We start from the raw sequence: 25,282 nt of genomic DNA, 5'->3' as shown, positions 1-25,282 counted from the left end.
GGTACAGGGAGATACAGAGATCCCCCTCTTCTGGGTTTCTTACAACCCCATAAATAGCTATTGACATTTATCTACCATTGTCTAATTAAAACGACTGCTAAGAACTAACAAGTTACTTACCTTCTGTAAGGTGCTTTATGGGGAGTATTCTATCTACCTGCAAATGTTTCAATTTTTGAATATCCCCAGGTGCCAAACTGGATCCAGAAAAGTTGTAACAACCCTCCTGCGCCAATAGTTGGCACGTGGCTGCACCTCAATGCTGGGTTCCATCTGGACATAACATCACTTAAGCCATTATAGACTCCAACCCGGCACCTGGACTGCACTTCCTTGTCTGGCATATCCATGCTGTACGAAACAGAGACAAGGCCAACACAAAAGACAAACTTATGCAGTGTGACAAAATCTAAATTGGAGCCTTACTATCTTGTCATCTAGGACTACTTCTCAGATGGGGAGGGATTGGTGAGGAATCTGCAGGTAAATATACACCAGAATGATCATCACTGAAGATAAGGAACATGTTCTTCTGATGAATATTTTTACCAGTGATGCCTCTCCCAAGTGGAGGGTGTGGGCAGATGGTCACTTCAGGAAACCATGCAAGACAGGTCTTGCAAAATGGTCATCACTGCAGGGTGCTGAGTTCAAGTAATAACACTTGGTAAAGATGTGATTGAAGCCTATGTTGTAGAATGGCACCGATCTGAGCCAGGGACACCTTTGGATAAGGCAGAATAAGTCTTTCTCCCTGGCGGAATAGGCAGAGTTACCTTCAGGTGTTTCCTTCATGGTAAGGTCACACACAACTTAATGGACAGTACAATCCATATGAACAGTGTACTCTTCTGGACAGCCTTGCCCTTTGGTCACAAATAGAGCCACCTATAAATAGCTGATCACCACGCATGAAGTTAGCGGTCCAGCCTATGTAATAGCTGATCTGACTGCAAGCATCCACATAACGGAGTCTGTCCTCCTTAGTGGGAGGCGATGAAGGGTAAAACTTAGGCTGTGCCATAAGATTGACCCATTTAGAATGGGGTCACCACCCTTAGAAAGACACAAATTGAGGTAGGGGAGAGAACGCCCGTAACTCACTCGTATGTTGAGGAGCTGATGTGATGGCAATCAAGAAAACTGGCTTTACTATCAACAGATGCAAATGGTAGCTATGCATGAGCTTAAATAAATCCCAAAAGGGGGTGTCAAGTTAAGGTTCGTCTAAGACATTATGAATGCTAGATGAAGAAAACAAATAACCACAGCCTTTGAGATACCTCATCTTAATCAGGGACTTGAACAGTGAAGGCTGATCTGGTAGTTTAAGACTGAAAAAGAGAAAATGTATCATATAACTGTGTCCTGTGAAAAAACTTGTCAGATTAAAAAAAAGGAAAAAAAAAAAAAAAAGCGCAAAGTGCACCACATCTGACAGATGCACCTGAAGTGGGATGAATGTGCTCCCTAGTGCTGCAGGTTTAAAACGGGTGCAACAGCAACAGTCAGCAGATTTCGTAGAGGGGCTACGCACAGACAGGATGATTTTCACCACCTTTCTTGGTAGATAGGAAACATTTAAGTTTTCCATCTCAATTGCTAGGCATGAAGGGGGAGGCTCTAGAGGCTGAGGTGCAGAACCTGTTCCTCCAGCTATGCGCCAAGGCCTGTCCTGAGGGAAAACAGGTGAATACAATGATTGTCATGACAAACCTGCATACCAAACCCTCCACAATCAGCCTGGGACTTTCAGAACCATCTGTGGCCAATTCTGGTTCAGTATCCTCATCACACAAGGAATTAAAGAAGTGGAAGGGAATGAATAATGCAGGAGAAGTTCCAGTTCAGATCAATGCATCCCCTAGAACTTCATGAAATGGAAACTGGATGGCTTCTTGAGTGCCGAAATGAACTGTGCTTCCAAGTTCCCTCCAACAAAATGCTTTGCCAGTGCTCCCGGTATATCTTGTGAAACACATGGCCTCACTGGTAAGATACATCTCAGTTGTGTAGTTGCTCTTGGACTTCTCTGAACTCCTTTTTCTTCAAGGTGGTATATCTGGTGCCTGTGTAATTTAAAGACTGACATTTATGTTGTGCACCAAGCTTTTGCTTTCTTCAGCCTGCATAGACGTGTACCTGTGTTCAAATGTTTGGTGGAGCTTACCCTTTTGGGCACATCCCTTAGCGCCTGAACAAGATGAATTTGAAGGGCTTCTGGTCAGTTTGTGATATTGTGGAGGTATCTGAATTAGTAATTAATGTCGGATCTCTCAGCACTGCTAGGGACGTACCTTATTCTTACATTAGTATGTCCTCTGTTCTCATGGTCTTCATGATTCACCAGTAGTCAGTCGTATTTTTCTTCCACAGCTAGAATACCAATACCCTTATGATCACGTCTTTTCTAAATTGCCTCCCCACTCATCAACACACACATGTCCTTTTGCAGCCCATGCAGAAACCCCTATCCGGTTAGACCTGATCTTGCAAACTTCCTCATATATCCCCTTCAACAACTGTGTTGGTATTCCTGCCTCTAAAGTGACTGCCCTACAACTGTCCTTCTTTGCTTTACACTAGGCTTCCTGTGACGTCCTCTGGTGCTGGAGGTTTTCTTTGTGTGCCAGGCAACCTACCTATCCTATCAGTTTTACCTCCAAGGCCTCAGCAGTGACAGTCTTCCCTTAGGTTCTGCACTGCCCCTGAATCTGTATCCTTTTATTCCAACATCCTTCTGACATGCACAAGTCATCCAAGGAGATTCTGTGTTGGCTCCCCACATGGATGGACAGCCATCTCGTGCCCAAGCTTTACAGGGCCTTCTGCAATGTCTTCTGCTTAACCGGACATAATCCGCTGACTAGGCTGTTTCATTCCCACCCTAACGCTCTCTATCAAGAGGTCACCACTTGGTGCACTTTGGCCTGGACGCCACCATATCTGCAGCTACAAGGGGGCCACTCTCCTTCACACCGCCTCTGTTTCCCCATAAAAAAATATATATATATTTAGGGTGCTGGCACTGCTCCATTTGGTCTTTGCCATTGGGATAGGTAGTGGTCCCACGCAGGGTTTGTCATCTCCAGCTGGATGATGAGGAAGACACAGCACTTGCCACACTCCCATCTGATCAATTCTGCGGATAACCAGCCCACTCCACATCTGTTTTTCAAGCTATAAATATATGTGCCTTTGCATGCAAATGGATGGAGCACACAAGTCAGCAATAAAGTCAGAAAGTGATTAGGCAAAGCCAATAGTAAATAAAAGTTTCAGAAACAAAAAGTTTTATTTTTTATTTGTTGATTTGATGAGAGACTGATTGTAACGGTAGGCACAACTGAACAGCATGGTAAAAGCACAACAGCCAACACTTTTTGTCTGCAATGGACTTTACCAAGATTTTCAAGGTTCATAGAAAATACCCATGTTGCAGGCACTACAAGAAGAAGGTGGTGAAAACAAATAACACATAGTTGAAAGGCAAGCTAGAGGTTCTATGTTGTTTCTAAGTGAGCTTATCAAGCATAAAATTTAAATGAACAATTAACCTGGTAGGATTATAGAATGGAGTAGGTTGATGTGATTGTATTCAAAAGTGATGTTAAAGTGAGCCGGCAAGAAGCTGAATCAAACAATAAGTATGCTCCAGTTCTCCTCTGGACTGTGTAAAATAGGTCCCTATCACCTTTTAAAGGCTTGTATTCATGTGGCAATGTACCAATCAAAGGCACTAGTCTCTATTACAGATATCTTCAATGTAGAAGCCAAGATGTTAAGAGTTAAAAACAAAAACAAAATAATTCTGAGCCAGAAAAGCAAACAGCTACAACGTGCAGGTAAAACAAAATTTCTTAGTGACCACCAATCAATCGAGTTATAGGCACATGACAGGAGCTGGTAAACAAAGAGAAGCTCCTCATCAACAACCGAAGCTTAAACCCTTCGCTGCCAGGCCATTTCCCCTTCAGGTGCCGAGCCTTTTTTTTGGCTATTTGGGGTAGTTTGCGCCTAGGCCCTCATAACGTTTTGTCCACATAAGCTATCCACCCCTAATTTGCCTCCTTTTTTTGTCAACATCCTAGGGATTCTAAAGGTACCCAGAGTTTGTGCGTTCCCCTAGAGGAGACAAAGAAATTAGCCAAAATATTGCTAAAACTTCGTTTTTTCACAAAAATGGGGAAAAAAGTGCTGCAGATGAAAGCATGTGTTTTTTTCCCTGAAAATTGCATCAGCAAAGGGTTTGCGGTGCTAAAATCACTATCTTCCCAGCTTTCAGGAACAGGCAGACTCGAATCGGAAAACCACACTTTAACACAATTCTGGCACTTTACTTGGATACATCCCATTTTTACTATTTTTTGTGCTTTCAGCCTTCTTCCAGTTAGTGACAAATGGGTGTGTGACGAATGCTGGACCCCGGACAACTAAACATTTTTTAAAAGTAGACAAAATTCTGAATTCAGCAAGGGGTCATTTGTGTAGATCCTTAAAGGTTTTCCTACAGAAACTAACAGCTAAAATAAAAATAAAATTGAAACGGAGGTGAAAAAAGAGCCATTTCTGTCCATGTTTTCTTCTATACACTTTTTCCAGCTATGGCAGATTTGTTAAAGCAATATACCGTTGCGTCTGCAGGACTCTTCTGGTTGCAGAAATATATAGGGCTCGTAGGTTCATCAAGAACCCTAGGTACCCAGTGCCAATAAACGAGCTGCACCTTGCAATGGATTTTTATTGTATACCGAGTATAAAGCAATTCATTTGGTGAAATATAAAGAGTGAAAAATAGGTGTCAAGGAAATCTTCGTATTTCCAAAATGGGCACAAAATAAGGTGTTGATATCAGTGGTTATTTGCACATCTCTGAAAGCCGGGGTCCCCGTATTAGCATTTGAATTACAAGGCATTTCTCAAATAGACTTCCTTCATACACACTGTCTTACATTTGGAAGGAAAAAATGTAGTGAAAGACAAGGGGTAATAACACTTGTTCTTCTGTTCTGTGCTCGACCAAGTCTCCTGATAAAAATGGTAACACACTTGTGTGGGTAGGCCTAGTGCCCACAACAGGAAACATCACAATTTTACATTGAAATCTGACATGTTTTTTTTTTTTAAAGTGCCTAGCTGTGGATTTTGGCCTCTAGCTCAGCTGGCACCTAGGGAAACCTAGCAAACCTGTGCATTTTTGAAAACTAGACACCTAGGGCAATCTAGGATGGGGTGACTTGTGGGGCTCTCGCCAGGTTCTGTTACCCAGAATCCTTTACAAACCTCAAAATTTGGTGATCGAAAGTTCTGGAATCTGAGAGGAGCCACAAACTTCCTTCCACCCAGCATCCCCAAGTCTCTCCGATAAAAATGGTACCTCACTTGTGTGGGTAGGCCTAGTGCCCGCAACAGTAAACGCCTGAAAACAAAACATGGACACATCAAATTTTTCTTCTGAAATCTGACCTGTTTTGTGCAAAGTGCCTAGCTGTGGATTTTGGCCTCTAGCTCATCTGGCACCTAGGAAAACCTAGCAAACCTGGACATTTCTGAAAACTAGACACCTAAGGGAACCCATAACAGGGTTACTTGTGGCGCTCTCACCAGGTTCTGTTACCCAGAATCATTAGCAAACCTCGCCCCACCCCCACAAAAAACAAACTCACAGATCCCTGGTGCCTAGTGGGTTTCAACACCCCGGGGACCAGACCTGCCAAACACATGGCCAATGTATCCCCGTGGGGGCCGAAACAAGCAAACAAAATTTTCCCCCAGGGCAGTGACCCTTGCCAAAAGGGTCGCTGCCATAAAACATAATTATAAAATAATTCCTGGTGCCTAGTGGGTTTCGACACAGAAACAAATGAACAACAATTGAAATCCCAGTTGAGAGAGTCTGATGCAGACTCCAAAAAGCAACAAAAAAAAAGTAGAGAAAATTTAACACGAGTCTCATTTGCAAGTAGATAAAATGCAGAGGTCCAAGGAGTGCCCCTACATGCTCTGGTAGCTTTCCTGAACTTCCAAAGAGACTCTCAAAGTGATAGCACAGTTGAATAGTGTGATGTAATAAACATTAAGCGCCTCACAAAGATCACAGATGAGCAGTAAAGCATCAGAACCTGAAGGACAGAATGTACATGAATATTTGAAAAGGCAGACGTGAAGGTAGCGTTCTATGGACTCCTACTGGAATTGGGATCTAATTCCAAACACTGCACGTGCAGAAAGGCCAAGCGAAGGCCACACACTGCCAGGAACCTTTGACTACTCATTATCAATCCTACTAGTGTTAAAAACTGACAGACAGGTTCTCAAACATCCACAGCTCTACTCTAAAAGATGCTGAGCCGATGGACAAGTGCAGAACAGCTACACGTGCACTTAAGGTGTTCACACATATCTGCGACTGAGGCTCTTGGCCAAGACTGGCAACCGAGGAATATTAATTAAGGAATCACATTTGTTTGCACTTAAGTCCTGAATGAATAAAATGCAGGCTCATATGATTGTACTAATGTCCCTGTGAGGGGACAATCTCTCACAGGGATGCCTGGTACCAACAGCCTACTCTGTGGTCCAAAACCTAGAAATGAATGGGCTCAGTGGATGTGCAATTCTGCCTCACATCAATGAGGAAAAGTCCAAAGGTTCTAATGAGAACTTGGCCATGACTCACTCCTGGTGTAACTCTCAGGTTCGAACACAATAGTTTGTTACCTTAGTTTGGCTGGCTGCCCAAGCTACCATCTGCCAACTCATAGCAACCTATTCCACTCAACCCAACATGGACACTCTGGCACGACTGGAATTAAGCCAAAACAAAGTGCCTGACAACAAACTGGAAAAGCACAACAAAAGTGAGGTAAAATGAGAGCTGCCCTATATATTTATCTCAGAAATACATTCCAAAGTGGTCAGTCCATATAGCATAAACTGAGTCATTTGGCAGAAAATCCTACTGGTGGATAAATAGGGTATTGCAGATGCCTGGCTAGAAATGGTAACCATTTGTTTTTTTTAAATATCTAGCTCTTCTAAATGTGTCACTATTGCACCTGCAGGTGGATTTAAACAAACTCAATTGGATGAAAAAAATGACATGATTTGCCCTACAGCACAATGGCGCCACAAATTGTGATGAGCTTTTCTATGGGTGCATTCAGACGACGATAGCTAAGAACCTTGCTGAAAAGGTGTTGCTAGAATTTGAAAAATCAAAGAGAGCAATTTCCGGCCTGTATTAAGGGGCGACTTTTGATATATGAAGGTACTGCCTCTTGGTAATGGCCACCCCTCCCCCTTTACAATAAGAGCACTACACAAGGTTGTTCCAACTTAAGACACTGAATGCAGGAATGCACACTGCCACAAAAACCTGCTTACCTTATCAGCCTGCATGGCTAGAGTAAATAAAAACAACAAGCATTGTACGGATTATCTAATAACACATTATTAAACAAGATATAAATCTATAATGTACAGCAACATGCCAGGCAGTAGTTAACAATATAAGAAGCGAACACATCATCATCCATCATTCTAATTATTTTACATAATCCCCAAACTAAATGCATATTCGTCTAGCTAGGTGGTCGATGGGAAAGTAGTATAATTACGGTACTTCATTTTAATAGTGTGGATTCAAAGTTTTGTAACCAAATCCCTTTAAGCTCTGATGAAAAGCAGTAAAAATATTATTATGCCCAAGTATTATCATATAACGTACCGTACTTTCTTTATTAACCTTCATTTTCCATACACCGCCTTTAGCATTGGCTTCCTCTTCCCTGGGAGGAAAAATGAGAACAAAGTGGTTGCATTTACACAAATGAAAGCAAATTTGATGTACATTTTTAACACAACCTTGAACCGAAACTTATAGTAAGGATGTACATAAGCAAATTGTGTCTCAAGACTATTATTCAGCCTACATAGAAATTGAGTGATTTAAGGTTGCAACTGGCTTATCCGAGACCAGCATTCAGGCTTCTGAAGGGTTTCTAACAACAGGAGTCAAAAGCAATAAATATTTAGCCAGTATAAGTTAACACAAATTGTTACATACTTGACGTGAGCTTACCTGAGGTGGCAAGAAGACTGTGCATGTACTGTGGTACTGTGTGACTGATATACAAGGAGGCCTTAGCAAGTGATGGATGGCTTTGAAATTATTTCTTTCCCTATTTTTCATTACCTTCGTGGCCCAACTGCTACTATTTGGCACCCTATTTTTTTTATCCTTCGCAGCTAGACTTCTTTTAGATCTCTCCTGGAAGATCTCTGCTTTTATGTGACGTATGGTGAGATACCTTGCTAATCTACTTCTATATAGATCTTCTTCAGTCAAGAACTACATTATGGCCAAAGAGTTTTTTTTTTTTTTTTTTGCTTCCACTGTAGTTATTGCCTCCAAACAAGGACCCCTCTCAAGGAGACACCTTACAAACTTGACTGATCTTCGCTGTTTTAGGACCAAGCCCAAGCCCAAGAGGTACAACTACACATTAAAATTTCACATTTTAAGTAGACCTTGGCATAAAAGTATACAGATATCCCAGTGGTCCTTAAAAGCACCTCTTGTTTCTTAGTATCCCAAGAAGTTAAGGGATTATTTGTTTGTTTTTTTAAGACTTGTTATGGAGTATTTAAAATGTGGTCAATACAATTAAATTGAAAAGGAAAAGTTCAATCAAGGAGCACAATTCCATACATCCCACTCCCAATGAGCTAACAATTGTTAGATCATAGAATCATTAAGTGTCCCAGATGAAGGGAACAAAAACTCAAGATGTTAAACAGGGGGGTCAGCATACCCGACAGGATTATTGTAGAACTTGAAAACATATCTTTTGCAGTCTTTCAAGCACGAAACGTTTCAGTAACATATATATATATACATTGGCAAGGTAAATGACCTCTTAAAGCATTTTTGGGATTTCTTTAAGGTGTATTTTTGCTTTTTTCATTTGCAGGGTTTAATAAAGATCACACCAAGGTGGATTACATGATTGGTTGCCTTACTGAACCTGCTTTGACTTGGGCAACCCCCCCATATATTTTGGTTGCTCAGTTGTAGAGTTAGGATACCTTTTTTGTTGAAGGTCCTGATTTGGAGCATTCTGCTAAAGAAGAATTGATCACAATTCAGCAAGGTGGAATGGTTTAATTGACCTATGTGCCTCAGTTTTGCCAATCAACAGTCAAAAATAACTGGGTTGAGAGAACCAAAACGATTCTTTTACAACGCGGATTGAAATAATTAGGGTCAAGTTTGTTCATTTTTAAAGCATTCCTTCATTTCTTAAACTCTTATTTACCACGCTTAACTGAATATCTACTACAGAAAATATGTAAGAAAGAAGGAAACGCCATCAAAGTTAATCTAATTTTACCAGTTTCTTACAGTTGGCCAGGTATTTCAATGCACCCATTGCTGCAGGAAGAATTAGTCCAAGTGGGGCAGCTATGGGTTCTTTGAAAAGGAATGTAAAAAAGAACCCCAGCAAAAAGCTAGTCTGGGTTTTTATTGTAATGATGCTTGACATCTGTCCTAAACGCTGGGCCCATAATGAAATGGTGCTTCACGTCTGTTCTAAATGCCATCATAAAAACCTAAGAACTCAACCACCTCCTGGAAAAAGAGCATTAACAGGGTGTTGGTTTTCTTAGTGTATCTTCTATGAATAATACTGTCAATCATTCTTTCCTTGTGCTTGTGGAATGTTTATTGAACCGATTTAGGTTATTAATAACTATAGTTCTATTTGAGGTCAGAAATCGCCTCATACGATTCAAACTGTTGATGGTTGTGTATTGAACTTCATACCTGGTGCCGAAACCCTCTTTACCCTTGCAGGTGTGTTCTGGAAATCATACTGAAGCACTTTAGACTGAAATCATACCATCTCTCAATGATGCCACCACAGTTGCATTTGCTTTATCAGGGGTGTGGAATTTATTAAAATATCTACTTGTCCAGGGGACAGGTTGCTTCTCAAATCTACTTGTCCTGTAAAAAGATCTACTTGTCCCTTTGGTGCCATGTAGTGTGGCGACAAATTATGGCAGCAATTAATAGCCTCTCCGATTATGCCAGGGCTACTACCATAGTAGGGCTTGAATACTTGGAGTTTCAATCCCTACTGTAGCAATTTCCTTATTTTGCCACCTTTCTGCAGATCTGCATACTGGGACGGGAGGAAGCAGTAAGCAATAGTTCCAGGGCTGGAATGCCTTTGAGTCTGCAAACCTACTAACCTGCATGTTTTAAAGATTTTTACCAGCTTCTCTCTAATATTTTCCCATAATAAGAAAGGTTGGACATTTACTCCTGACAATGGCAGAATTAGAACTTCTTCCAGGGTTGGGAAGAAAGTGGCTGGAGGGAAAATGAACTTGCAAATGCTCAATAGATTTTCACATGAGCAAATCTACACATCGTATTTACCCACGCTAAAATACAGTTCACAAATATTTTATAGGGGTACGACATATACCATGGGTGCACTTTTGTGACTTTCTTTAAGAATTTGGGGCCACAAGTAGGTAGGTTCAGATTTGTGACCTGCAAATTGCAAGTCGCAAATCCGAATGTAGGATGGTGTCCTTGACACCATCTGTGATTCGCAAGGGCTTCGCAAATGCCCACATCATGAATAATCATGAGGTGGGTCGCAATTTGCGTCCCCCTCACGAATGGTGGCCTGCTGGAGACAGCAGACCACCATGTCTGTGACTGCTTTTCAATAAAGCAGTTTTTTTTTTTTTTTTTTTTTGTAATGCAGCCAGTTTTCCTTAAAGGAAAACGAGATGCATAACAAAAACGAAAAATGAAACGTTTTCGTTTCATTTTTTCAGAGCAGGCAGCGGTCCGCAAGACCACTGCCTGCTCTGAAATTTTTTTTACAGTGACATTCACAATGGGGAAGGGGTCCCATGGGGATCCCTTCCCTTTTGCGAAAGTGTTATCACCCATTTGAAATGGGTGCAAACTGCGATTGGTTTGCGCCCGCGTTCGCGGTCACAAAACAATCCTACATTGCACTGCGAGTTGCAATTAGGAAGGGAACACCCCTTACTAATTGCGAGTCGCAAACCCGTTTTGTGATTCGGTAACCAGGTTACTGAATCGCAAAACTGGGTTTGTGCATCGCAATGTGCTTTTTGCACGTCGCAAACAGCGAAAGTCGCTGTTTGCGACATGCAAAAAGCTACCTACATGTGGGTCTTGGTCCCTAATTAGGTCTGGTGTTAACAAAGACATTTTGTTTTTATTAAACTTCTATTTCTCTCTCTTTCGGCTGGCTTTACTGTGAGTGATCGCATTCTGCTCTTCCACAAGGAGCATATTGCCACACAAAGTAGTTTTGTTCAGTGTCAGGAACTACAGTGGCAATCAGTGACGTAACGAAACTGGAGGGTGCCCCTTTGCAAAGAACATGGAGGAGCCCCCTCTCCACACTCACTCAGGGCAGGTGCTGTGCTGACGGAGCCCCCTGGAGGGCGGCTGCGGGGCCTTTGTTATGCCGCTGGTGGCAACGTGTGCTTTAAGAGTTCAAAAACTTTTTGGGGGGGGTTTGCCAATGTTTGTTACAATGTTGAGGGCCTGGTAGCTCCCACAACAATAAAGTGTTACAAAAGCCATGTCAAAACAAGACACGCATTGATGAAACTAAAAGACGTATAAAAGTATGTCAGATCAGTTGGCTTTGTCAGTGTTTGTTTATTTTCATGCTTCCCATAATCGTGTTGAAAATGGTTACACTGATTTTCCATTAGAAATATTTTTGGGAAATACTAGCATGCATCAACACATTTTACTAAATGACACTTCATTTGCATATAATCAGAGAGCATTCTGGGAGCATTATACTTAGCCTCTTAGTCTAAACTTTTCAAACATGTGTGTACACGTTTCTTTTTTTTTTGTACTGGAACCAACGTCAGTAGTGAAGTGTGACCTTAAAACATTTCTTTACAGCACGCACCCTAATAATGAAGGCTTTCAAATAATGAACCATAAATACAAGTTCGAACAGCATTATCTTTTGGAAACACATTACCTCAACTGCAGAGAGTTCAACTCTCTGTAAACAGGCAGCCAAAGGGTTTGTGCTGCAGGGGGTTGGGCCTACTTGTCCCAAGGACAAAGTAAACATAAAAACTTGTTGCCCTTGGGGCAAATAGAATATCATCCTTGTCATTACAGTTATGCATTGCTATGTTTCAAGAAGCTACTGTTCACCAAATAACGAGATAACCGCACATCAATTTAATAGTGGCTGCTCTCTCTTTGGTGTCACTTCAGTATCATGCTTGCTCTATAGTTTTGCTAAACCCAAGATCTGTTCATTTTCCCCACACAGGGAATATGATTGTGCCATACCAACTGAACCTGGTGTGACTGTTCGTTTAGGACATATTTACTCTTTATAGGAAAGAGGGAGATAGTGAGAACTTCTTGTAGGAGAATTTGCACTATTTTACTATTTTCCTCACCACCTGGGACACCTTTTGTTGTACCAAACAGTCAGATTTTCGCCTTTCTACGAGTAAAGATCAACATCCTTTACAGCTCATAAAAGATATTCTGGAGTCCATGCAATGGGCACAGATTTTCACTGAACTTGAAGTGCTTATAATTTTCTGTGTGTAAGGGAAGGCAAAATGGAAAACAGCTTCTAGCAACCCACCTGGGCATTCTGTATATCGAGCAATGCTATCTGGTTTGAGTGATGTGTTCTGGCTAGGTCTGTGGGAGAGTTAAAGAATATAAATGGATCTATGTCATTTGTTTCTTCCCTGTGGTGCAGCACAGTAAGGCTGTGATGGTTCTTTGAGTCAGAGAAGGCTTTAGAGAGCAGTGCTGTGTCGTCTTTTTGTGTTGAAAAGATTACTCTTGGAATAAAGACAAGTTTCACCTCTGATGGGTCTCAGTCTTTTTGTGGAAGGAGCAGACTTAAGACAAGGCACCAAGCTGAGAGTTCTGCATGACTTTAAAAATAAAACTTTTCAAGAGAGGAGTAAGATCTGTGGTGCACAAGGTTCGAAAGCTACTGCATCTTATTATGGAGACTTTCAGAGTAGAGCATTGAAAACTAAGGTGGTTAGACATGACAGAAGACTATGAATTCCCTAAATGGCTGGCCCTGGGAGTTTTGACTTCAAGGATGGGTGAAGAAACATACATATGAGCATAGACTGCTGCAATCTAAACCAAAATATCTAGGTGGATGTGCAACCGCTACTTAAATTTGACTGGAGTTGTAATGTTGGATAGTTCACCAGTTTCAGCAGGATAGGTCTGTTTTTAGCATATTATCAGTTGCTGTTATGTGAGGAATCCAGACCTTTGACATCCTTCTCAACACTGCATGAAGCATTCTCATTCATAAGAATTCCCTTTTAGTTCACATCAGCTGTAGCATGCTTCCTCAGAGTGGTGAAAAGTGTGCTAGAGAATGTGGAACAAGTTTAGTTTTTCCAGGATGATATCCTGGTCAATGAGAAAAATAGCAAAGACCATGATCATATCCTGATGGAAGTGCTTGCCAAGTTGTAAGGGACGGACTGAGAGTGAAGAGAGAACGCTGGTTTCTGGTAGGCAATGTGTCACACATGGGTCATACCACCTCTGGTGAGGAAACCAAGTTCCAAGACAGACATGGTGGAGCCCATTTTTAAATCACCAGTATCATGTACCAAGGGCAATTGCGGTTGTTTTTAGGACTAGCTCAATACTATTCCAATTTTAAACAGGAATTTTGCAAGTATTAGCAGCTGGATAGGTTGTTTTATGGAGCTCAGTTTTGAAGTGTAGTATTTGACTGGTGTAAAACATGATGCTGTAGACTGCCTCTCCTGACAACCAATAGAAAGGAACACTGATGAAGCTTTATCATGCTCACGTCATACCCAATCACCCCATACCCTCCGGCAGAAGATATCTGCTGATTGTGACCCATCCCTGCTTCCTTAAGCAATCCCTTGTCCCAGTTCCACCCCCCCCCAGCCTACTTTCGTAATAGCTCTTGTATCATGATTCTCCTACTAGTGTTCTGGGTCTCCTACATCTCTGGTTTAAGTCCCTCTGCTAACTGTATGACCCCGAAGATTATCTCAATATATAATGTACCCTTTCATATTGATGAGATGTAACCTGAGGTTGGATTATGGCAATGAAAACAATAAAATAGTTTTTTTTTGTTTTTTTTAAATGAAGAGCTTTTTCGGTGCTGTGGGTGTCTATGAATGCCTTGGATGTAGGAGAGTCGCCAAAGGGACAGATTTTGTCATTAAAATGTTAAGGGATATATGGTAAAGGCAATCAAGAGAGCAGCCAGAAAATTAAAACACCGTCAGCTTTGATCCATGCCTGGAGTGCCATCAGGTGAGTGAAGCGAGTAAGAACTATCCACCATAGATAAGGTCCTGTTATCCCTCTTTCCATCCTCCTATCTCTGGATCCTTTATGCCTTTGACAAATCTATCCCTCTTCTCCTGCGTCATTAAATAAATCATTTCACCATTTATTCCTTCCATCTTTTCAAAATTACAGTCTTCCATTCATCCATCCTCTCACACATGCAACCATTCATCCATCCGTCCGTCTACCCATCCATTCATTCTGTTTCATTCATCCACCAATTCACTCACCTTTTATCAATCCACCCTTTCATCTTCCATCCAGCGGTCCATTCATCCTTCCTCTCATTGAGCTTTATCATTCCATCCACTTTCTTTCACCCAACGATGTAAATGCTGTTTTACCCTTCCATCCACCAGTCATTTAAATTTTCCATCCATCTTTTCATCCTTTTGATCCTAACTTTGTCAGTTTCTTCCTTATATTTAAATGTCCTTTCTTTCACTCTTCCTCACCAGCCCTCTCCTTTCTTCTCACCTTCTTTTTATTCACATTTCTTTATTGTGATTAACTTTGCATCCCCAACCTTGGTTATTGTTTTCCCTTCCTTTTGTTTTTTAAGAGCTTTGGTCTGCAGAGCTGCAGACAGGACTCATAAATTACTGTCAACACCACTGCTGCTTAGGCTGCAGAAGGAGGTGGTTCACATCGTCCCTGCTGGCAATACCTCTATGAGGTGGAGGAGTGCATCATGTGGTTCGTGATGAGGTTCATGATGAGTTATCCATTTCAGACAAGTAATTTAAAAGTGAAAGGAATGTCCCATTTGAGGGAATGAGAAGAAACCTGGTGAACCCCTGACCATGAGGGCCATATCTCAGTAAAAATTTGACAATATTGGCAAGAGTCCGTGAACAACAATGGTGACCTTATGGGATGGTGGAGTTTGTTCTGAAAGTAAGTTTGCTTTGTGCCAATGGCCAGAAAACAAAACCAAAAGGAGGGCAATTTGCTCACCTGAAAGTGCTCGGTGAGCCCTGGCAGAAACCAGACAGATGTAGTCAGACGTTTTGATTTGTTGCTACCATTGGAAATATTTGTGGTAGTCTCAGTTGAATATGCTACTATGTGGGTCACGAAAAAGTGGCTCAACTCAATAACTACAAGCAATGAAACAGATTTGCCAAGGAAGGTATGCCCAAGATCATAGTGACTGCCAATGGAGTCCAGTTCACTTCAGAGGAAAAATTTGATTTCCCGAGGAGGATCAGCAATTTCCTATCACCATACATCTACTTATCCTACGCAAATGGCTTGACAAAGGTCACTAATGGTCTGGCAAAAGGGTCTGTACAGAGGGCTTAAAAAAGAGAGTGATTTTGTTTGGTGTGTTAAGGTAAACTGTGTAGGCACACTGAACTATACCCCACAATATCATAGGTATTTCTCCTTTAGAAGGCACGAGAAGAAAGAAGGCCACTTCCAAATTTATCCCTGTTTGGTTATGGGTAGGAAGAAGGAGTTTGACTGTAGAGATGAAGGAAATGAAGTTCAAGGTACAGAGATAATAAAAGGAAGCACATAGACTGGTACAAAGCAATGTTATGTCCTTGTTTTTTCAAGGAAGGGACTCCAACGTAATTGGGCCTTTCAGGCAGTAAAGTAAGGAAGAAAATTGTAGACTCTGGTGATGTTTCAAGCATGTCACAACATGTGAGATCTTCCAAGGAAGAGACCCATAGTATGGTTGAGGGTAATAGGGAAGTCCAGTTTTCTTCAGCCAATGCCTTACATTCAACTAGTCAAGCTTGTTCAAGGAGGATGAAAAATTAGGTCTGTGGTTGATGGATGTTTTAAGTAGGGTAAAAAGTCATCATTGTGTTATGGTTTTTTCCTTTTGGGTTTATCCTCGTTGCATATATGTCATATTATCAATCAGGATGTATAAAGCACGGCTGATCAACCGATAGGGTATCCAGTCGGATGCAGCTCCCGGAGACTTATTTGAACAGTCAGGTCTTGAGGGCCATTCAGAATTCAGGAAGTGAGGTATGGTCCGGAGGTGCGTGGGGAGACTGTTCAATGTTTTTGCTGTGATGTGAGAGAAGGAGCATTCTCCACTTCTGCTTCGAGGGTTGGTGGAAGTTCAGGCAGTAGTTAATGTACGCTGGTCCTTTGATGTATAGAGATTTTTGTTCTGGTGTCAGCAGCTTATATTGGCATCTTTTCTGTATGGGGAACCAGTGGAGTTGCCGGAGGTGGGGTGCGGTGTGGGTTCATCAGGGAAAGCCGAGAAGGAGTCTGGCTGCGGCATTCTGTATGGCCTGAAGTCTCTGTAGGAGGTGTGCAGCAATTCCTACATAGAGGGCATTGCCACAGTCCAGTTGGCTGGTGATGAGTGCCTGTGTCACGGTGCATCTCGTGAGTAGGGGTAGCCACTTGAAGGTCTTATGTAACATACGCAAAGTGTGAAAGCAGGCAGGAGAGATGGTACTGATCGGTGAGCTCGCTGTCAATGATGATTCCTAGGTTTCTGGCATGGTAAGAGGGAATGGGTGCGGTTCCTAGGTCCGATATCATTCCTGCTGTTGCTAAAGATCAGTACTTCCATCTCGTTTGTGTTCAGCTGCAGGCAGTTGTTCATCCAGTCAGTGAAGCTGGTCATGCATCTGTGGAAGCTGGTTCTGGTGGTGGAGGGGTCGTCGGTGAGTAAAGGATGAGTTTGGTGTCATATGCATAGGAATTTATGTTGAGACCGTGGGATCTGACGATGTTGGCCAGTGGGTCATATGCGTTGAAGAGCGAGGGCCGGAGGTATGAGCCCTGGGGGACACCGCAGGAGAACTCTTTGGGTTCAGAGGTGGGAGGTGGATCCTCTGTGTTCTTCCGGTGAGGAAGGAGGTGATCCATCTGATTGCGTGCCCTTGGATGTCGATGTGGTGGAGTCTGTTGAACAGCAAGTGGTGGGATATGGTGTTGAAGGCCGTAGAGAGGTCTAGGAGGATCAAAGCTTCTGAATCTCCTCAGTCAGTCAAGGAGGGTTCGGATGTAGTCAGTGGCTGAGATCAGGGCAGTTTAGGTGCTATGACTGGATTGGGAGGCGTCGAGTACATGGTTCTACTCCAGGTATGTCTTGGGTTGCTTGTTGATGATCTTTTCCAGTACTTTTTCTGGGAATGGGAGCAAACAGTTTTCCCATGAGTTTTTGGGTTACCTGGGGTTGGCGGAGGGCTTTTTGAGTAGTGATCTGACTTCATGTTTCCAGGCTTCGGGAAATGTTGCAGTGTTGAGCAGGGTGGTGAGTTCCTGTCCGATACTTTGGTATCCAAGGTTGACGATGGGCACGGGTCTGTGGGAGCTCCAGAGTGAATGATTTCATGGTGGAGGCAATGCCCTGGGTGGAGAGGGTGTTCCAGGTGGTCAGTGTGTAGTTTCTGGCGGTAACATTGATGGCGTATTTGTCGAGAAAGTCCATAGGTGTAGGTTGGGGTTTGAAGTTTCTCTATATGGTCGCAATCTTTCCATGGAAAAAATGGGCGAGGTTGTCGCACAGCTACTGTAAGGGTGTGATGTTATCGCTGGCAGACGGGTTGGAGAATTGCTTAACGCTGTTAAAAGGTTCCTTGGTGCTGTTGGTGTTGGTTTCGATGTGTGCAGCAAGGGCTGTCTTTTCTGTTGTCCTCAGCAGGCAGTGGTAGAGATTGAGGGAAGTCTTGAAGACTGCTCTGTCGGAGATGTCCTTGCTGGTGCGCCATCTCCTCCCACTATTTGCTGTCTTGTTTCGTTTTTCTGAGTTCTTGGGTGTACCAGCTGGCCTTTTTGGAGGATTTTCTCTGGATGTTGCTTTTGAGGGGGTCGATGCTGTCAGCACAATTGGTGATCCAGGCGTTGATGTTTTTCACACTCTGTTCGAGGCTGGTGGAGGTAGCAGAGTTGGAGGTGTTGAGGGTGTCCGCCCAGCTGGTCTCTGAGATTTTTATCCACCTCCGGTAAGAGGGGCTGGACATCTTGGGGGTGGTGGTACGGAGCCTGGAGATGCAGAAGTGGACAATGGAGTGATCGGTCCATGTGAGGTCTGCCACATGGCTATTTTTGAAGTAGTTGCTGGAGGTAAAGAGTTGGTCTAGTATGTGTCCTGTGTTGTGTGTAAGGTCGTGGATGATCTGGGTCAATCCGTGGCTGCTCAAACAGTCGAGGAGGTGTGCAATGTTGTTGCTGTTAGAGGTTGATGTGGACATTTAGGTCGCAGAGGAAGATGCAGTCCTTGGAGTCCTAAATTAGGGGTGCAATGAAGTTTGCGATTGTGTTGCAGAACCTGGAGTGCGTGCCTGGAGGTCGGTATGCAAGAGTGCCTCTAATGGTTGTTTTGTTGCTGTGTGGAGCTTAAAGTTGAAATATTCCATGGAGGTGGTGGTGGTGTCGGTGGTGGTGCACTGTGGTGTTTCTTTGTGGATGATGGCTGTCCGGTATCACTATGGCAATGTCCGAGGCTGAGCCAGATCTCGGTGAGGAAGACGATGTTGGGTGCAAGGGTGGCGCTGAGGTCCCATAATTAGGTGGAAAGCTTGCATAGTGAGCATGTGTTGAGAAGGGCACACACAAGTTGGTGTTTTTGTTCAGCTGGGTTCAGTGTTGTGTTCCGGTGGGGATGGTCAGTGGGTTGTTTTGTGTGCTGTGGCAGGTGGTGCGTGCCAGTGAAAGGTCCTGACGTGGAGCGTGGTGGCAGTGTTTGCTGCGGTCTGGAGGTGTAAGAATTGGCAATGGCGTATTTTCGGGGAGGGGGGGGGGGGGGGGGGGGGGAAGGGCCAGGGATTGTGGCGCTGGGCGCGGTCGAGGCGTGGACGTGTGCAGATGGGCTTACCTTTGGTGCACCAGCACCACAACCTTGGTGTGGTCCTGCTGCAGCCTACATTAAGCATATCCTGGTGAGGGCGGGGATTCGGTTGGCAGGAAGAACAGAGTGGGAAAACCCAGTTGAGAAAGCCCAGGCAGCTGCAGTGTCTGGAACAAGCAGGAACTGGAAGCCACATTTAAGTGGCAGGCTAGGTATCCAGGTGCCTACTGATGCAAGCTAACTTATTTAATAGTTTTAGGGTTCAAAAGCACATTTCCTTTATTTTGCATATTTCTCTAATAAGGTCTTGTATAGTGACAAGGAATTGTGCAAAGGTTCTGGTTTGTGAACTTCGCTCTGGCTTTTATTTTTCAGGAATTATATTTTTTATTATTCTAATGTAATTACACACCTATTACATTTTGGTGGAAGAGGTGTTATGGCTAGGTCTGTTCTGGGTTGAAGAATGAAATGGATCCATATCATTAACTTCTTTCTAGAATGCACTGTTTTGAGGTAGTTGATAAAAGGATTTGCAGAGCACTGCTGTGCTGTCTTTTGGTGGTGATACGTTAGCTCTTGGAATAAAGGCATGTTTATCCTCTCATGGATCATCTGTTTTGTGGAAGGAACTGAATTAACACAAAGCCCCTGTCAATTGTCGATGGTTTACGGATCCATTTGTTTTTTATTATGTTTTGAATCAGTTTCTATTATTGTATCTAGATAATATTTTGCTGGGTTCTCAGACCCATGCAGAGCACCAATAACATGCAAGATTGTCATCAAGACTAAAGCACATAATTTCTCTTGCAAAGAAAAGAAATGTGAATCTGAGAAGTTAGGTTGAGTATCTTTCATTTAGATTCAAAACTTCTGGCCTTACCATGGATCCAAAGAAGGCTTCGGTTATTTTGGCATGGCCTTCACTTATTATAGTTAGGCACTCAAAACATTTTTGGATTTTGTCGCCAATTTTTTGAGAATTTTTTCCAGACATAACCGGTGACATGGAAGGTTTTTTAAGAAATTTTTAGTGGAGTGAACTGTTTGTTAGTGGCAGTCAACTTATCTTGGTGCAACCATTTTTTATGCTTGGAGTTACATATGTAGCCTGCTAGTACATATGTGCAGGCAAGAACTTGCCTATTTAAGATGCACTGCTGTGCAGGCTCGCCAACAGTGCACCATAGGCAGGCCTGTCTGCACCCAATCATGCGCGGCGTAGCCATACTGCCAGATGTGTGAGCCATAGGGCGCTGGTGACATGCACGCATTCGCACATGCCTCAGAAGATCCATTTGACCTTAGGCTTTGCCTGGTCATTTCTCTGTTCACTCTGATATTAACAAAGGTGATCCCAAACTAAAGGTGGATTATGTGAAACAACCAGCCATTTTAAGAAGCCCTGGGGCTCAGGTTGATGTGGATACGTTGAATAGGCAGTTAATAGAGTCCATAACACTATGGTGGAGACTTATTACTGTTGGAGTGCTTTCACTGCTGACAGGTTACTGCCCATCAAGTTAGTGTGTACATGTGGTACAATGACTCATCTGTCACCGGTGATAAGGGAACTTGGCCTGTGTCTGTATCCTTGGGAGCCCTTGGTTACATTTCAGACATGATTTTTTTTACAAACTGGCTTATTCCATCACGTCTGGCTCCCTTGCTGATGTGATTCAGCAGAAAGTGTGACAACCTCTGGCTGGTATATTATCATATGTTTTGCGTCCCATTTGTAATACTACCTCCTTGTCACCAGGGACTGTTCTCTCAGACTGGAAGATGGCTTAGGAGGTTCCACTTCCGAAAAAGAGTTCAGCTGATCCTAACATTCACTGCATCTTTCAGCCTTTTTTACTACTCCCCTTCTCAGCTAAGATCTATTCTATTGAGTTATCTTGATGTTAATGATTCATTGTGTCCACCCCAGTCAGTTTTTTGCCCAGTGCATAAAACAGAGGATGCATTGGTCTCTGTCCAAGAAGATTTGAGAATGGGAGTCAAAAGAGGAAACTTTGTGGCCCTGGTATTACCAAATCTGAGCATTCTAGGTAGTGTTCACATTTATGGAATGGCCTACCAATTTCTCTCAGGAGGCCCAGAGACGTCAGCCATTTTAAGAAGCTGTTCAAAACTTGGGTGTTTAGTTAGTAATCTGTTGTTTAGGTAGAAAATGGCCAGGACACCTTACAGCCAATCATGCACTTTAGAAAGGATGTTTGCATTTTTTACATTACTTGTAAGTAGGTTTTTACAGGGATGATCAAGCTGAAACAGGAGTTAACTATACTTAAAAGAATGTTTACCCAAGCTCCAATTTAATGTCATCCACCTACAACCAAGAAGTTTACTGTGGTGAAAGCTGTTGCACTGTGAGTCAATCCAGTTGAGGTGTGAACCGGATCGACTGACCACAGTAACTTACCATACTCTTGAATTGCGAACCTTAATTAACCGAAGCTCAGAGTGGAACAGAGAGATTTACCCTCCATAGGGAGTTCCATTAACTGCTCCCAAGTCGTTTTACCCAGACCCAAGGAGGCACTCTAAAAGACAGAGGTCTTTCCTGACACATACAACTCACTAATACTTATTAGCCTTGAAAACGCCTCAGGATTGTACGGTAGCAGAACAGAAACATGTTAGCTGCCCGGAATTGCTTTATTTGACATGCATTCAGGAAATTAGAATCTTCTGTTTTTTATTGAAATGCTCAAATTGAAAGAATGCAAATTAAGGGTGGCTAACATTTGTGATCTTACTATGTATATTACAGAGCAGTAGTATGTCTGTACTCCTTTAGAATGTGTCCTTTTCACCCCTACAACAATAGTAAATGATTGATGCAAGGCAGAAAGTAGGTTCTGGGTCTGGGTCTATATGGGATTCCTATAATGGAAAACCTTGCTTGATTCCGCTCTATGCTCTGATGTCGGGGAAGGTTTAGTGCCCTGCTTATTTACTGCTTCATAAATCATATTCTTCAATGAAAAGCTAAAAGGTTGGCAGATTTTTCCTATCATTGTGGCTTTTTCCTCTCAACTAAAATCCTTTTAAGGAGGCAATGTGTGTTCTATTAATGGCAGACTGGCACCGTAGCTATTGGGAGAAGTTACCATTAAGAAGACAACTTAACAGACTCTCACCACATCCAATCCTTGGTGCAAATGCTGCAGGATATTTAACAATGTTGGGAGAGGGACTGCACATTGGTCAGATAGTAGGATCTTGCAGGGAAACACCATATAAGCAGTGAAGGTGCAAAAATGCAATGCACAGTGCAAGTACAAAGACTTCAAACTGACATCGGATTCACAAGCAAAGATTCTTCAAAGCGTGCATACTGGCCTTCGGATGGCATCTCATGGGATGAGCTTTAACAAGGAGAAGTGAAGTCAGGTATACAGGTTCTCCAGTCATTCCTGATGTAACTTGCTTTGAAAAATGCATATCAAGTGAGGAGGCAGCTGCAAAAATCTTATCAAAGCAGGCCAGGACCTTTACTCAGCCTCTCCAAAACCGCTTAGAAATGCAGCACTTTGGACCTGGGCTGCTTACAATATCCAATCTACAAGAAGGGCAGAAAACGTATTTCTTCAAATAAAGCAGTCTTCTTTGCAGTAGTGGATATTCCTCTGGAGATAGCCACAAATTCTTCCTCTGGTATTAGTAGCCTTTCTCTACAAAGGGGCTCTCAGATCCTTTAGGTAAATACTGAACAGTGGCTAAGCCAAACGTTTACTTAAATCCAGCGCAGTGGAGTTTGAATCTGGGTGGACAGTTGGTCAGAATTCAAGTTGGCCTCCAATTTCCAAGGGGAGCAAACACACGTCAAGGTGCATTTTCATTTCTGGTGTGCTACAGCTTTACTGCATTTAGCCATATAGAAACTCTCTCTCTCTCTCTCTCTCTCTGAAGTGCACTGGAATCCACACAACCATTGGGTTTCAGGTGCTGGTGTTAAGTTCTTGCCTCTTCATCAGGACAGATCACAGGTCTGAGCTGGTAGCCCATATCCTTATATATCATAAGAAGTATTTTTCCATGCCTTTGGCCATAGCCTTAGTTGAAGTGTTGCACTTGTCATGCCACATGCTGACCTGCATGAGCTGGCCTGGTCCAGATCCTGCTCTAGTCAAACGGTCTGACTGCAAAACCAAACAAATATAATAGGCTCTCAAATACATTTTACAGGGCAGGAGTGGTGGAGGAGAATCAATAGGACAGCATAGAGGAGGATACACAGTGACAAAGGAAGGTGGCAGCATAGACTGAACACAATGTTTACACTAAACCCTACGGAGTATGCTAAACAAGTACATAAAGGCACAGCCAGCAAGCAGGCAATCTTTCCACTAGGTGTAGCTAAAAAGACTTGTTGCCCACTGCTGTAACTAGTTGGGACCTAGATCTTTTAGCGTAACAGTTTAGTCATGTATCGGTGGTGTCATGTCACCCACCAATGTCTAGGATTTTGTTAGTGAGCAACTTAGCAAATAATGTAGATCGCATGTAAGAAGCGCTGTGAAATGGGTTTTATGCACACAAAAAACATCCTGGCTCTGCCACAATGTGCACAAAAGGGCAGATTTTCACATGGACACTGTGGCAGATACTTTTGGCCAAAGAAAGGGCATTCCATTTTGAGATTTCCATTACCAAAGTCTTGCCAAGGCCCTCTTGTTTAGCAAAGCTTGTTGGCTACCTTTGGGAAAACGAAAATATGGGTATGGCCTTGATGGTCAAAACATATTTTAAGTTATCACTAACTTCAGCTCTCTTGCAGTGAACATCTGGCAATGGGGATAGTTCTAAATCATCATACAGGGATGGTCTTTGAAGAACATGAATCAAATACTGTTAATTCAAAATAAATTTTAAAGCTCAGAACCGCCAAGCGCAACTGTCTTCGACCCGAGAAACGTTGGCGCATCTCCAAAGTCCCCTAGGACAGAGCCATATGCAAAACAGCACTCAACAACTACCACCAAAGCCTCAAGGAGGCAAAAAAAAAAGCCATCACCAACTGCATCAACACCGGAACCAACCACACCACGGAACTATTAAAGATCATCAAGGAATTCTTCAAGCAGACTGCCACAGAAAACACAATACAGCCCTCCCAACAACTTTGCGACTCAGTATCCGACTAATTCCACAGCTAGATCGCTAATATCTACAACACCTTTAACCCTCAACCCACTTTGGCCAGACCAGACAACCTCATCCAACCAGCAATAGCAAACTGGGTGAGGGAGCCTTCTCAAAATGAGAAACTCCAACAAAACCGAGGTACTGATCTTTGGGATGAACACCTCCGCTTGAGACCACAGCTGGTGGCCAGAAGAACTTGGACCAACTCCTCCATCGACAAACCACGCCCGCAACCTCTGCATAATCCTGGACGGCCAACTGAACATGAAACAACAAGTCAACGCAGTCACCTCCTCCTGTTTTCACACCCTCTGCAATCTCTTCAAATAGATCCCAGTAAAGACTGGGAAGATTGTCACAAAAGCCCTCATCACCTGCCGCCCCAACTACGGTAATGCACGCTACACCAGTATCCCCTCCCAGCTACTCAGAAGACTCCAGACAATACAGAATGCAGCAGCCAGACTCATTCTGGACCTCCCCAAACGTACCAAAACCACTCCTCACCTCAGGAAACTCCACTGGGTCCCTGTCCAGAAATGATGCCAGTTCAAGACTCTCACATGCCTACAAAGCCCTCCACAAACTGGGACCATCCTACATCAACCACCAGCTGAACTTCCATTGAGACACCAGCACTCTTCTTCACTCGCCCAAGTCCCCCGCATCCATCACACCCACAGCGGGGTTCGCGCTTTCTCCTTCATTGCCACCAAAGCCTGGAATGACCTCCCCCTCTGAACGGCACCCTCCCTGGCAGTCTTCAGAAAGCAGCTCAAGACCTTGCTTTTCGATGAAGACGCAGCACCCGGATACCCCTAGGGGTGATAGTGTGCGCTTTACAAATGAATGATTGATTGAAAGTATTTTAATATGGAACCAGTCACGCACTAACTATAAAGGCAGCCTTTGGGCATTTT

At 43.1% G+C, this 25,282-nt stretch overlaps 1 protein-coding gene across 1 annotated transcript in view; it reads right to left on the bottom strand.

Annotated features, from left to right (window-relative positions):
• The window catches only part of EIF4E3 (eukaryotic translation initiation factor 4E family member 3), a 116,528-nt gene that overhangs the window by 42,637 nt on the left and 48,609 nt on the right, over positions 1–25,282 (bottom strand). Inside the window, exon 4 of the mRNA XM_069206704.1 lies at positions 7,730–7,790. Within this exon, the coding sequence (XP_069062805.1) occupies positions 7,730–7,790 (61 nt within the window). The remainder of the gene's footprint in view (positions 1–7,729; positions 7,791–25,282) is intronic.

Source organism: Pleurodeles waltl, chromosome 9 (genome assembly GCF_031143425.1).
Source record: "Pleurodeles waltl isolate 20211129_DDA chromosome 9, aPleWal1.hap1.20221129, whole genome shotgun sequence".
NCBI classification, from domain to species: domain Eukaryota; kingdom Metazoa; phylum Chordata; class Amphibia; order Caudata; family Salamandridae; genus Pleurodeles; species Pleurodeles waltl.
The sequence above is the reverse complement of the archived record's forward strand: the minus strand, read 5'-3'. Positions and strand labels throughout refer to the sequence as shown.